A 13,507-nucleotide genomic window follows, 5' to 3' on the forward strand; every position below is an offset into this window, starting at 1 on the left:
AAAAATGGAGACACCTTTGGTGGGCACGGTGGTTCACATCTGTAATCCCGACAATTTGAGAGGCGGAGGTGGGTAGATTGCCTGAGCTCAGGAGTTTGAGACCAGCATGGGCAACATGATGGAACCCCGTCTCTACCACAAATACAAAAAATTTGCTGGGTGTGTTGGCACATGCCTGTGGTGCCAGCTATGCCGGAGGTTGATGTGGAAAGACTGCTTAAGCCTGGGAGGTGAAGATGGCAGTGAGCTGAGATTGGGCCACTGCACTCCAGCCTGGGCCACACAGTGAGACCCAGTCTCAAGAAAAAACACAGGCTGGGAGCAGTGGCTCACACTTGTAATCCCAGCTACTTGGGAGCTGAGGCAGGAGAATTACTTGAATGGGACAGGGAGGTTAAAGTGAGCAGAGGTTGCAGCAGGCAGATGCTGTGCAACTGCACTCCAGCCTGGGTGACAAGAGCAAAACTCTGTCTCAAAAAAAAAAAAAAAAAAAAAAAGATAGTCTGTATTAATCCCCCTTCTCTTACTAGTTATCAGATAATTTTTATCTTGAATGGAAACTGAAATAGTTATCAAATGCATTTGCTGAGTAAATCATATGATTTTACTCTTTTGTTACTGTGGTGAATTTACTTTTAAAAAAAATTTTTATTTTTATTTTTTATTTTTAATGAAGCACTGTGGTTTGTATGAATTTACTTTTTTATCTTTTCTAATGCTAACCCCAACTGTGTCATTATATACCATCTTTTAAATAACACTGCTAGACAGTGTGCTTATATTTTGTTAGGCTTTGATGTCTAGGTTATATTAGATTCACAGGTTATATTAGATTCATAGAATGAACTCGGGAGCTCTTTTTCTGTTCTCTGCATTGAGTTTATACAAAATTCTATTCCTTAAGTGTCTGGCCTGGTGTTTAAGAGACACAGAGTCTCACTCTGTTGCCAAGGCTGGAGTGCAGTGGTACAATCACAGTTTAAGGTAAACTCAAACTCCTGGGCTCAAGCAGTCCTCCTGCCTCAGCCTACAAAGTAGGTAGGACTACAGACATGCAACACACCACACCCAGCTAATTTTTCTTTTTCTTTTTGTAGAGATGAGGTGTCACTATATTGCCCAGGCTGGTCTTGAACTCCTGGATTCAAGTCATCCTCCTGCCTCTGCCTCCCAAAGTGTTGGGATTACAGGCGTGAGCCAGCCTTTTTATTCGGGAATCCATTTTAGGCATTTGTCATTTTCTAGAAATCTGTTCATCTAAATTTTAAAATTTATTTTCATAAAGTTATTCACGCTTTTTTTTGGGGGGGTTGGGGGTGGGGGACGAAGTCTCACCCTTGTTGCCCAGGTTGGAGTGCAATGGCACAATCTTGGCTTACAGAAACCTCCACCTCCCAGGTTCAAGCAATTCTCCTGTCTCAGCCTCTCGAGTAGCTGGAATTACAGGCATGCACCACCATGCCTGGCTAATTTTGTATTTTTTTCTTCTTTTTGAGACAGAGTCTCGCCCTGTGGCCCAGGCTGTAGTGCAATAGCATGATCATGGCTCACTGCAACCTCCGCCTCCTGAGTTCAAGTGATTCTCCTGCCTCAGCCTCCCAAGTAGCTGGGATTATAGGTGTCCACCACCACACTCAGCTAATTTTTTATATCTTTAGTAGAGACAGGGTTTCATCATGTTGGCCAGGCTGGTCTTGAACCCCTGACCTCATGATCCGCCCGCCTCGGCCTCCCAAAGTGCTGGGATTACAGGCACGAGCCACCATTTCCAGCCCCATAATTTTGTATTTTTAGTAGAGACAGTGTTTCTCCATGTTGGTCAGGCTGGTCTTGAACTCCCAACCTCAGATGATCCACCTGCCTCAGCCTCCCAAAATGCTGGGATTACAGGAGTGAGTCACCGGGCCTGGCCTCATTCACACATTCTTTTTAAAAATTCTGTATGCTCTCCTCCCCACCAATATTGTTTACTTATGCCTTCTTGATTATCTCATCTCAGATTTGTTTATTAAGGGTTTTGACAGAATAACTTTTGACTTTATTGATCTTTCCTGTTAAAGGTTTCCTTTCTTTTTCTTTTTTTGAGACAGGGCTGGAGTGTAGAGGTGAGATTCTGACTCAATGCAGCCTCAACTTCCCAAGCTCAAGTGATCCTACCATCTCAGCCTCTGGAGTAGCTGAGGCTACACATGGCTAATTTTAAAATTTTTCTTGTAGAATTAGCTGGGTATCGTGGCAATGTACCTGTGGTCCCAGCTACTGGGGAGGCTGAGGCGGCAGGATTGCTGGAGCCCAGGGGTGGAGGTTGCAGGGAGCAGAGATCAGACCACTGCACTCCAACCTGGGTGACAGAGTGCAACCCTGTCTCAAAAAAAAATTTTTTTTTTGGTAGAGGCAAGGTCTTTCTATGTTGAGCAGGCTGGTTTCAAACTTCTGGACTCAAGCGATGCTCTTGTCTCATCCTCTAAAACTGCTGGGATCACAGGCACAAGCCAGTGCACCAGCCTGCATTGTTTTAAGCCACTAAGTTTGTGGTACTGTGTCAGCAGCAATAGGAAACAAATACATACATGAAGAAGTGTGTTCAAATCTCTATCTTCACTGGTTTTCTGTTCAGCTAGAGGGAAGAGGGCTCTTAGACTAAGGGTAGTGTTTTAAATTTCTCTGTAAAGTTTAATCTGCTTGTTTTACATATTTTGAGCTCTTCCACAATTTATCTTGCTGAAGAAATTAACCTTCTACCAGTATCAGGTAATCCTTTTTATTTGTGTAATGATCTTTGTTTGCAGGTCCATCTTATCAAAAGTCAATGTAGCTACTCCAGTTATTATTTGCCCGGTGTATCTTTTAGCCATCCTTTTTTTCTTTTATTTAAGACAAAAGCCCAAATTTATTATTTTTATTTAACTACACATGGCTAATTTAAAAATTTTTTTAAAATTTATTTTTTGAGAAGGGTCTCATTCTGTTGCACAGGCTGGAGTGGAGTGGTATAATCACAGCTCACCGCAGCCTCGACCTCTCTGGGCTCAGGATCCTCCCACCTCAGCTTCCCAAGTAGCTAGGACTACAGGCATGCACCAACACACCTGAAAAAAATTTTTATCTTCTGTAGATACAGCATTTGGCCATGTTGCCCAGGCTGGTCTTGAACTTTTGGGCTCAAGCGATCCTCCTACCCAGGCTGCCCAAAGTGTTGGGAGTATGGGTGTGAGTCACTGCACCTGGCCTTATCCTTTTAGATTCAACTTTCTTATATTTTTATATTTAAGATGTGTCTCTTGTAATCAGCCATATAACCTCTTTTTTTTTTTTTTTTTTTTTTTTTTTTTGAGATGGAGTCTTGCTTTTTTTTTGAGATAGAGTCTGGCTCTGTTGCCCAGGCAAGAGTACAGTGGCGTGATCTCAGCTCACTGCATCCTCTGCTTCCTGGGATCAAGACACTCTCCTGACTAAGCCGACCAAGTAACTGAGACTACAGACATGCACCATCATGCCTAGCCAATTTTTGTATTTTCAGTAGAGACAGGGTTTCACCATGTTGGCCAGGTTGGTCTTGAACTCCTGACCTCAAGTGATCCACCTGCCTCAGTCTCCCAAAGTGCTGGGATCACAGGTGTGAGCCAATGTGCCCAGCCATGTGTCACTTTTATAATCAGTAAAAAAGAAGGCTAACAACAAGATATTATTTTTTTCAATTTCTGGTAAGACCAGGCCCAATTTAAATTTAAAAATACTTAATTCTGTATATCAATGTGTCAAAAAGGTAGATTTATAAATAATGGTGTACAGTGATTATGAAATTTCTATAAAAGATTTAGTTAAAAACAAGATACAACTGGAGAAATCTGTTGTATAACATTCAGTTGTAAAATTGACAGATACACCAGAATAATTTAGTGAAACAAATTTTATCTTTACACATAAAAAAAAATTTATGGTAAAAGGGAAAATACTATATAAAACTTAAGAGAAAGACAATTACATCAAATATACCTCTACTACTGTCCTTTAGGATGTCATTTATTAACACATGGTGTTCTTTAACATTGATTTCTAATGCCTAATAATGCCCTTTCTTGGGCTTGTTTAAATGACAATTTACCACACTGCTTTCTGATTATAACTTATATACCTTTAAATCATAAGTTCTAGCCAAGAAGAAATTAGAACCTACTGACAATGTAAGCTAAAGGCCTGAAAATCTAATATGAATGTGGATTTCTGAGATTTTCTGATGCTTTTACTAGTTCTCACTATCATTGTAGGTTTTAAATCAGGATCTCCTAGATTATCAATTATTTTTGCAGAAGTATAATTTACCCAAATATGAGTTTAAGACAAGATAAAGCATTAAGCGTTTGATAAATATGACAACCAGGGTACAATCAAATGCAACAAAATAGCATGTACTTCCCAAACCAGCAAACTCTAGGCTAGAAGAAAATCACTACAATTTCCTTTAGCCAGAAGGATCCACTGAGAAGGCATTTGACTACTGAAAACCTAATGCCTACCAGCTAAAGCAGCATCTTCTTCACTTTCTGAGCCATACTGAAGTGCCATCGTAATTGCTGATAAACGACCTCCTTGTACTGCTCTTTTATTACTACAAAAAAAAAAAAAAAAAAAAAAAAAGGCCATCAGAAGACAGGGAAGGATGTTATAATAATTAGGTTACTTTATAGGGAATAGGAACTGTTAACAATGTGTTAAGGTAAAAGAAAAATAATTTCTATTCAACTGCCTCCTTAGTTTCTTTCTGTACTTAATGGTCCTCATAATCAATCTTTAGCCGAGGAAACTTTTTTCCTCTCAGAAAAGAGGGAGTGGAAAATAAGGATTCAGTCACGGTTGCTGATAATTCTCTTTGAAGACATTCATATTTTATAACACAAACTGAATTGTAACGCTAGACATGGTGGCTCATGCCTGTAATCTCAGCGCTTTTGGAGGACGAGGCGGGTGGATCACCTGAGGTCAGGAGTTTAAGACTAGCCTGGCCAACACGTTGAAACCCGATCTCTTAAAAAATAAAAAATACAAAAAATTAGCCTGGTGTGGTAGCAGGCACCTGTAATCCCAGCTATTCAGGAGGCTGAGGCAGAAGAATCGCTTGAACCCGCGAGGTGGAGGTTGCAGAGATCATGTCACTGCACTCCAGCCTGGGCAAAGACAGCAAAACTTCATCTCAAAAAAAAAAAAACAAAAAAAAACGCACACCCAAAACAAATTCTATTCTGAATTTAGAAAACCTAGGCTGGGCACAGTGACTCACGCCTATAATCCCAGCACTTTGGGAGGCCGAGGCAGGTAGATCACGAGGTCAAGAGATCGAGATCATCCTGGTCACCACGGTGAAACCCTGTCTCTACTAAAAATACAAAAATTAGCTGGGCATTGTGGTACACGCCTGTAGTCTCAGCCACTTGGGAGGCTGAGGCAGGAGAATTGCCTGAACCCAGGAGGCGGAGGCTGCGGTGAGGCGAGATCACGCCATTGCACTCCAGCCTGGGTAACAAGAGCAAAACTCCGTCTCAAAACAAACAAACAAACAAACCTATTAGTATTTAACTTCACATTTTATTGGTAACTAACATTAAACACTGCCTCACAAATGATGCTTAAGCATTGTCTGAGAGGCGATGTAAGGCTTACTTTAGTAACTCAACCTTTTTTATTTTGAGGCGGAGTTTCCCTCTGTTGCCCTGGCTGGAGTGCAGTGACATATCTCAGCTCACTGCAACCTCCACCTCCCAGGTTCAAACAATTCTCCCACCTCAGCCTCCCAAGTAGCTGGGATTACAGGTGTCCACCACCACATCCATGGGGTTTCAACATGTTGGCCAGGCTGGTCTCGAACTCCTGACCTCAAGTGATCCCCCACCTCAGCCTCCTAACACTGTTAGGATTACATGTGTGAGCCACCAAGCCCAGCCTAGTAACGGAACCTTTTAAATAAACCATTTGACAACAAATTTTCATAACAACCCAACTATACCCAAAATATTCCTTCAAAATAGCCACTGGGAAAATACTAGTATGCATATCTTCATAAGCACAGGTCAGCTCTCAGACTGAACACTTTTTCTCACCGATAATACTTGCTAGTGGGATTTCTCTCTTCACCAAGGCTGCCTTTACTGTGTGAAGGACCTGTCAGTCTGGCTGCAGCCAAGTTTGATGGAGTCCTATCCAGAGATAAGATAAAAATGCTTAGAAACCTGGTAGCTATGTGTGGGTACACACACACATACACTCGTACACACACACACACACACACACACACACACACCCATTTTCTTCTCATCTAAATAGAAATGCTAAAATACTGAACTTCTACTATGCAGCATATTCTGCTTCAGGTCCTGGGGACTCTGCAAGGAAAAACAGATCAGGGCTGGTCCTAGAGAGCTTCTCGTCACTGCAGTGACCAAAACACCTGGTATCGAAACAATGTTAAGCCTAGAGGAAAGCTTTGAAAGTAGCTACCCAACCTTCTCATTTCAGGTAGGGGGAAATACAATCCTAAAACTAAGACTACTTCAAGATCACAGTTCTAGTATAAGGAAAAGCCAGGATGAGTCTGTGGGTTTCCTGATAACTGGCTAAATAGCCTTACCCAAAAACCGAATATAAACTGATATTATATATAAATACTGTACTATTAAATACATATTTATTCTGTGTAATATTAACGTATAATATATATTACATATATGTATATATATTCATACTGTACAAAGCAATAAAAGTATATAGTGATAAGTTTTTAAAAATGCTTATTTTTAAATAAAGCCCTTCAGCAGCAATGAAGGGGCTGGCTAAGAGTTACTACTATCTTCAGAATCATATTACCAACTGTAAGTATCATCTTGAAATGCAACACCAACCATGTTTATGTTTATTGATTTAACTACCTAGAAAATTCAGCAAATATAAAGGCAGGGGGGGTTTAGACATTTTCTTTCTTTTTTTTTTTTTTTTTTTTTTTGACAGAGTCTTGCTCTGTCACAAGGCTGGGGTACAGTGGTGCGATCTTGGCCCACAGTAACCTCTGCCTCCTGGGTTCAATCGATTCTCCTCTCTAAGCCTTCCGAGGAGCTGGGACTATAGGCATGCACCACCACCATGCCCAGCTAATTTTTGTATTTTTAGTAGAGACAGGGTTTCACCATGTTAGCCAGGTTGGTCTCAATCTCTTGATCTCATGATCCGCCCGCGTCAGCCTCCCAAAGTGCTGGGATTACAGGTGTGAGCCACTACGCCTGGCTTAGACATTTTCTTAAACTTACCTCATTCGAAGACTTGACTTAGCCATTTCATGATGTTCAATTTCGGCCTTTTTCATGTAAAATATTTTTTTAATTGAATTTGCATCCTGTCAAGATGAAATTACTTGGTTTAAAAAAGGAACAGATAAAAGGACAGCTAAAACCCCCAACTCATGCTCTGGGCACCATCTACGGTACTCTTTCCACTTGGAGCAAATTTCCATACAATATCCACAAACCTGCATCCTCTAACCTTTCTGCAAGCTTCCAAAATATCTATCTTCATAAAGTTGTCACTAACTAAATGTAAGTTAAAATGCCTCCTAGTTCTTTCATGATTAGTCAAGTAATATTAAGACAAAGATCTACTGGTATAATACAGTAATGCCCCATTGTCCATGGAAGATATAACAACACCCCCAGTAGATGCCTGAAACCTTGGACAGCACCAAACCTGGAACACATTTCAGTCTATGACTTCCAGCCACAAATTTAATACCTTTTCCATCTTAACTAAGCACTTTTCATGGACTGTGGCTATAACTTTTTGCAGTCTAAGGTGCAACAATAAAACTAGCATACTTCGACCAGGCGCAGTGGCTCATGCCTGTAATCCCAGCACTTTGGGAGGCAGAAGCGGGTGGATCACGAGATCAGGAGTTCGAGACCAGCCTGGCCAACATGATAAAACCCCATCTCTACTAAAAATACAAATATTAGCTAGGCATGGTGGCATGTGCATGTAATCCCAGCCACTTGGAAGCCTGAGGCAGGAGAATCACTTGAACCAGGGAGTCGGCAGTTGCGATGAGTGGAGATTGTGCCACTGCACTCCAGCCTGGTAACAGGGCAACGGTCTGTCTCAAGAAGAAAAAAAAAAAAAAACAGCAAACTTCTTTTTCCTTCTTTACCGTTTCATGAATAGCAGATTCATCTTTTTTTCTTTCTTTTTTTTTTTTTTTTTTTTTTTTTTTTTGGTGGAAACAGTCTTGCTATGTAGACCAGGCTGGTCTCAAACTCCTAGCCTCAAATCATCCTCCTGCCTTGGCCTCTCAAAGTGCTGGGATTACAGGCCTAAACACAGTGCCCAGCCAGGAGATTCGTTCTTACCATAGATCTTAGCAATCTCTGCATGCTTTTTTCTTTTCCTTTCTTAAGTCAAGAACTTTCACCTTTTCACTAAAAGGAATCACTTTAAAGCTTATTTAATTGCCAACATCATAAGTCTTGTCCTTTGGTGCCATTATTAAGTACAATAAGGTTACTTGAACACAAGCACTGTGATACCATAACAATCGATCTGATAACCAAGATGGCTACCTTAGTGACTAACGGCAGGTGGCATATACAGTGTGAATAGGCTGAACAAAGGAATGATTCATGTCCCAGGTGAGACAGGATAGGACAGAGGTGGATGGCATGAGATTTCATCACAATACTCAGAATGGTGTGCAATTTAAACTTATGAACTGCTTATTTCTGGAATTTTCCATTTAATACATTTAATATTTTCTGACCTTAGAACCACAGAAAAGGTGATGAACTATGGACAATGAACTCTACTTGTGTACACTGACCTAAAAATCAAAATAAAGATGCACTTTTAAGATTAAAGATTATATACATAAGTATATAAACTTATATACGTAAGTTTAGAATGAATGTACTTGCTTAAGTTTCTCTTTTCTTTAAAACTTATGTTAGAAAAAATAATTAGACCCAAAAGTAAAATTCTCAAACAACTAGCACTGTACACTATCAAAATGTCCTATCCTGATATTCACTCGGAATTTCTTTTTTTCTTTTTGAGACAGAGTCTCACTCTGTCACCCAGGCTGGAGTGCAGTGGTGTGATCTCGGCTCACTGCTACCTCTGCCTCGGGTGCAAGTGATTCTCCTGCCTCAGCTTCCCTAAGCAGTGTGGTGCATGTCACCATGCCCAGCTAATTTTTTGATTTTTGGTAGAGACGGGGTTTCACCATGTTGGCCAGGATGGTCTGTCTCTTGACCTCATGATCCACCCGCCCTCGGCCTCCCAAAGTGCTGGGATTACAGGCGTGAGCCACTACGCCCTGCCCAGAATTTCTTAAAATATGAAAAATAAAAGTTATCATTAACTACCAATAGCAGTTTTGAGTATTTAAGTCAGCATTCAGAAAATCTAAATGATTTCATTCCCAAAAGATTTTCTGAGCATCCTTTGGCAAATTATCAATGATATATGATTAATTCAATAACTTTCTACAAGCAATTATTCATTACAGAACTATAAAACTTCAAAAAGGGAATTTGCAAAGCAATGAAACAGTCATTTTACATTGTGTATTTTTATATATACAGACTGCTTGTTATATTTATGAAGTTTAAAGGCAGGGAGTAAGTCAGTATTTAACTAAAAAATGAGTTCAAAACTAACCAGGTCTGGCATAAGGACAGAAATTCAGGTGAGTGGAACAGAACCAAGAATCTAGAAATAAACTCATACGTCTGTGGCCAATTGATTTCTAACAAAGTTGCCAAGACAATTCAATGGAAAAAGAATAATCTTTTCAATATATGGCGCTGGGATAATATCTCATGTCAAAGAATGGATTTGGACTCCTACCTTACATGTACCTCACACATACAAAAATTAATTCAAACTGGATCAAGGATCTAAACATGTTAAGAGCTAAACTATAAAATTCTCATAAGAAAACACAGGTGTATGTATTTGTGATTTTGCATTAGGCAATGGTTTATTTGATACGACACCTAAGCATCAGCAACTAAGGAAAAAATAGATAAAGTGGACTTCATCAAAATTAAAAACTTCTGTGTCAACAGACACGATCACAAAAGTGAAACGACAAGAGAATGAGAGAAAATATTTGCAGACCATTTATATGACAAGCGTATAATATCCAGAACATACAAAGAACTCTTGCAACTCAACAACAAAAAGACAGGTGACACAATTAAAAAAACGGGCAAATGATCTGGACATTTCTCCAAAAACATATGAATGACCTAAAAATCAAAATAAAGAATAAAATTAAAAGATGTTGAACATCATTAATCATTAGGGAAATCTAAGTTAAAACCACAATGCACGATGCCATACCACTTCACACCCACTGAGATAGCTACAAGAAGAACAAAAACAAAAATGGAAAACAAGTGTTGGCGAGGATATGGAGAAATGGTAACACCTGGATATTGCTGGTGGGAATGTAAAATGGTATAGTTTGGAAAACAGTTTGGCGGTTCTTCAGAAAGTTAAATATACAGTTACCACATGACCCCGCAATATCATTCCTAGGTATGAATCCAAGAGGAAAAAAAAAAAAAATGTATAATATATGAATTTATATGTCCACATAAAAATTTCGATGTGAACATTCACAACAGCATTATTTATAATAGTCAATAAGTAGAAACTATCTAAATATTATCAACTAATGAATGGGTAAATAAAATACGGTATAACCATATAGTAGAACATTATTCAGCAATAAAAAGAACATAGCACTGACAGATGCTACAACATGGATGAACCCTGAAAACATGCTAAAGTGAAGGAATCTAGTCGCAAAAAAATCCATACCCCATATTTTATGATTTCATATGTATAATATGGCAATAGGCAAACATATAGAGACTGAAAACAGATTTGAGGTTGCTTAGGGCTGGAGACGTTGGGGGGACATAAAAAGCGACTGTTGGCTGGGTGTGGTGGCTCACACCTGTTATCCCAGCACTTTGGGAGTCCAAGGTGGGCAGATCACAAGGTCAAGAGATCGTGACCATCCTGGCCAACACGGTGAAACCGTCTCTACTAAAAATACAAAAAAATTTGCCGGGCATGGTGGCACATGCCTGTGGTCCCAGCTACTCAGGAGGCTGAGGCGGAAGAATCTCTTGAACCCAGGAGGTGGAGGTTGCAGTGAGCCGAGGCTGCGCCTCTGCACTCCAGCCTGGCAACAGAGCAAGACTCCGTCTCAAAAAAAAAGCAATTGTTAATTGACTGGAGTAATGGCTGCACTGCACAACTCTATGAATATGCTAAAAACTATTAAATACCTTAAATGGGTAAAGTGGATGGTATGTGAATTATATCTCAATAAATCTGTTATATAAAAATTATTGACCTTAAATTAAACTATCTACTATTACCAATGAAAACAACAAAAACTAACCTTGAATACTTGAGAACCAGGCTCATTATAAGTTTTGGCATTTTTTGCTAGGAGATCTATATCTTTGGCCATTGCATGAATACTTTTGTAGCTTCCATTCTACAGCAAACAACAAAATACAGCAGTTCCTTTTAATGAGTGAGTACAACCTTTAAAAAAAAACCCTCTACATATTTCTAAATTGTCACCATATTCTAGGACTTTATTGGAAAGTACACAGATTAACAACATGTAAAGTCATTTTCTTTTTTATAAATTATTACGGCACCCATTTATAAGTAAGTTTTTTAGATAGGTAAAACCAGAGTTGCATTATTCTCATGAAAATAAATTACAATGTTTAAAAAGTCAGGTACCTAAGGTAGAAGTTTTATCTCACAAACACAAAGTGCTTACTATGTGCCAAGCACAGTTCTAAGTTCTTCATGAATACTAATTCTTTCAAATGGATTTAGTAGTGTGAAGCAAATCTCCCTCTAGTTACATGGACTACTTGGGGTAAAATATGAAATCAGTCCAGCACAGAGGCTAACATTTTGTGAGTACCTACTGTGTGCTACAGCTATCACATCCTAAGCTCACTCAATCCAAAATGACCCAGGAATACTCATATAGTTGCCTAAATTTACAAAGAAAATGAAAGAGGGACACATTTTTAGGTAAGAGGCACACATGACTAATGATAAGTAAACAGAAATGAAAAAGACATGGCTTGGAGAGAGTGAGAAAACCAAACTAAGTGAAGTGGAAGGTGAAGGGTAGAACCATAAGCACAGATAGGGTAAAAACAAAAGAGGCACAATCCAGACAAAGGAGTGTAGCTATTCATCATGTGGGATTACCCAACAACTATGCATCCTTCGTATACTGAGGGAATCCCAGCACAGGCGTAGGGAAGGCTCTACCTCCCACAATGAGGATAAGAGTGGGCAGATGGTCACTTTGTTAGCAGCCTGGCAGCCAGGGCAAGAGGAAATAACCACAGGTCCACAGATCAGCTAATTCATGCTTAGGTCTAGAGGGACTAATGCAATGGCCAGGATTCATTCCTGACTCCTGCAATGGCAGGAATTCATTCCCAACTCTTGAAGAAGAGGAGAGTCTAGCAGTGGAACAGCAAATATCCAGGGACCACAGTGGCAAATGACAGTAGTAACAGCAATAGCACCACACAGGCTGTGCATAATCTCAGCTGTGCCATAATGTTCCTGAGTTCTGCCTAGTATTCAAAGGCTAGTTCTTCAACCTTCATTCCCAATAATTCTATGAGCTATCCAATACGCTTTTCAAAAATTTCTTTTCTCCTTAAGTTAGTCAGAGTTGGTTTTGTTCAACTGGTACAAGGAGTTGTGACATGCTTTAGCAGGCATTAGAAAACAAGTGAATTAAGTCTCTGAGCAGGGGACTGGCAAGAAGAAAGCCAAGGTCAGCGGGCAAGATACAGAAAGGACTAGAAAGCTTTTCATCAGAGAGGTAGGACAGATTATTCCAGTGATTTGGACATAAGAGGACAAGGACCTTGAATCGGGTGACAGCAAAAGGCAACTCTGAGACTTTTGGAAAGAAGAAAGGACAAGATAAGGTGAGAAGTCAAAGAGAGAAGACTGGGGTTGAGGTACAGATGACTAAAGATCTGATTCGATTTCCAGGATTATGAAAACATAATCCCCCTACTCAGATGTTAGAAATTCCAGGGATTTAGGAGACTTGAGTCATTCTCAGTAGCAGTTATTGGGATGATTTAAAAACCAGATGAGGCTGGGCATGGTGGCTCACGCTTGTAATTCCAACACTTAGGGAGGCCAAGGCAGGTGGATCACTTGAGGTCAGGAGTTTGAAATCAGCCTGGCCAACATGGTGAAAACCAATCTTCACTAAAAATACAAAAATTAGCCAGTCATGTTGGTAGGCATCTGTAATCCCAGCTACTAGGGAGGCTGAGGCAGGAGAATTACTTGAGTCCAGGAGGTAGGGGTTGCAGTGAGCTGAGATCACACAACTGCGTCCCAGCCTGGGTGACAGGCAAAACTCAGTCTCAAAACAAAACAAAACACC

The 13,507-nt window shown here is 39.9% G+C and overlaps 1 protein-coding gene across 33 annotated transcripts in view; it reads right to left on the minus strand.

Annotated features, from left to right (window-relative positions):
- PBRM1 (polybromo 1) overlaps positions 1-13,507 on the minus strand; it is a 149,618-nt gene that overhangs the window by 97,804 nt on the left and 38,307 nt on the right. For 30 of the 33 annotated variants that reach the window (XM_032290135.1, XM_032290114.1, XM_032290146.1 and 27 more), the window contains 4 exons: positions 11,453-11,551; positions 7,296-7,381; positions 6,096-6,191; positions 4,518-4,609 (listed from right to left, as the gene is read on the minus strand). In XM_032290135.1, coding sequence (XP_032146026.1) covers positions 4,518-4,609; positions 6,096-6,191; positions 7,296-7,381; positions 11,453-11,551 — 373 coding nt within the window. The remainder of the gene's footprint in view (positions 1-4,517; positions 4,610-6,095; positions 6,192-7,295; positions 7,382-11,452; positions 11,552-13,507) is intronic. The other 3 variants (XM_032290133.1, XM_032290148.1, XM_032290139.1) reach the window with 1 other exon arrangement.

The sequence above is a fragment of the Sapajus apella genome, unplaced genomic scaffold, assembly GCF_009761245.1.
Source record: "Sapajus apella isolate SASKATOON/1434 unplaced genomic scaffold, GSC_monkey_1.0 scaffold23, whole genome shotgun sequence".
In the NCBI taxonomy this organism is placed as follows: domain Eukaryota; kingdom Metazoa; phylum Chordata; class Mammalia; order Primates; family Cebidae; genus Sapajus; species Sapajus apella.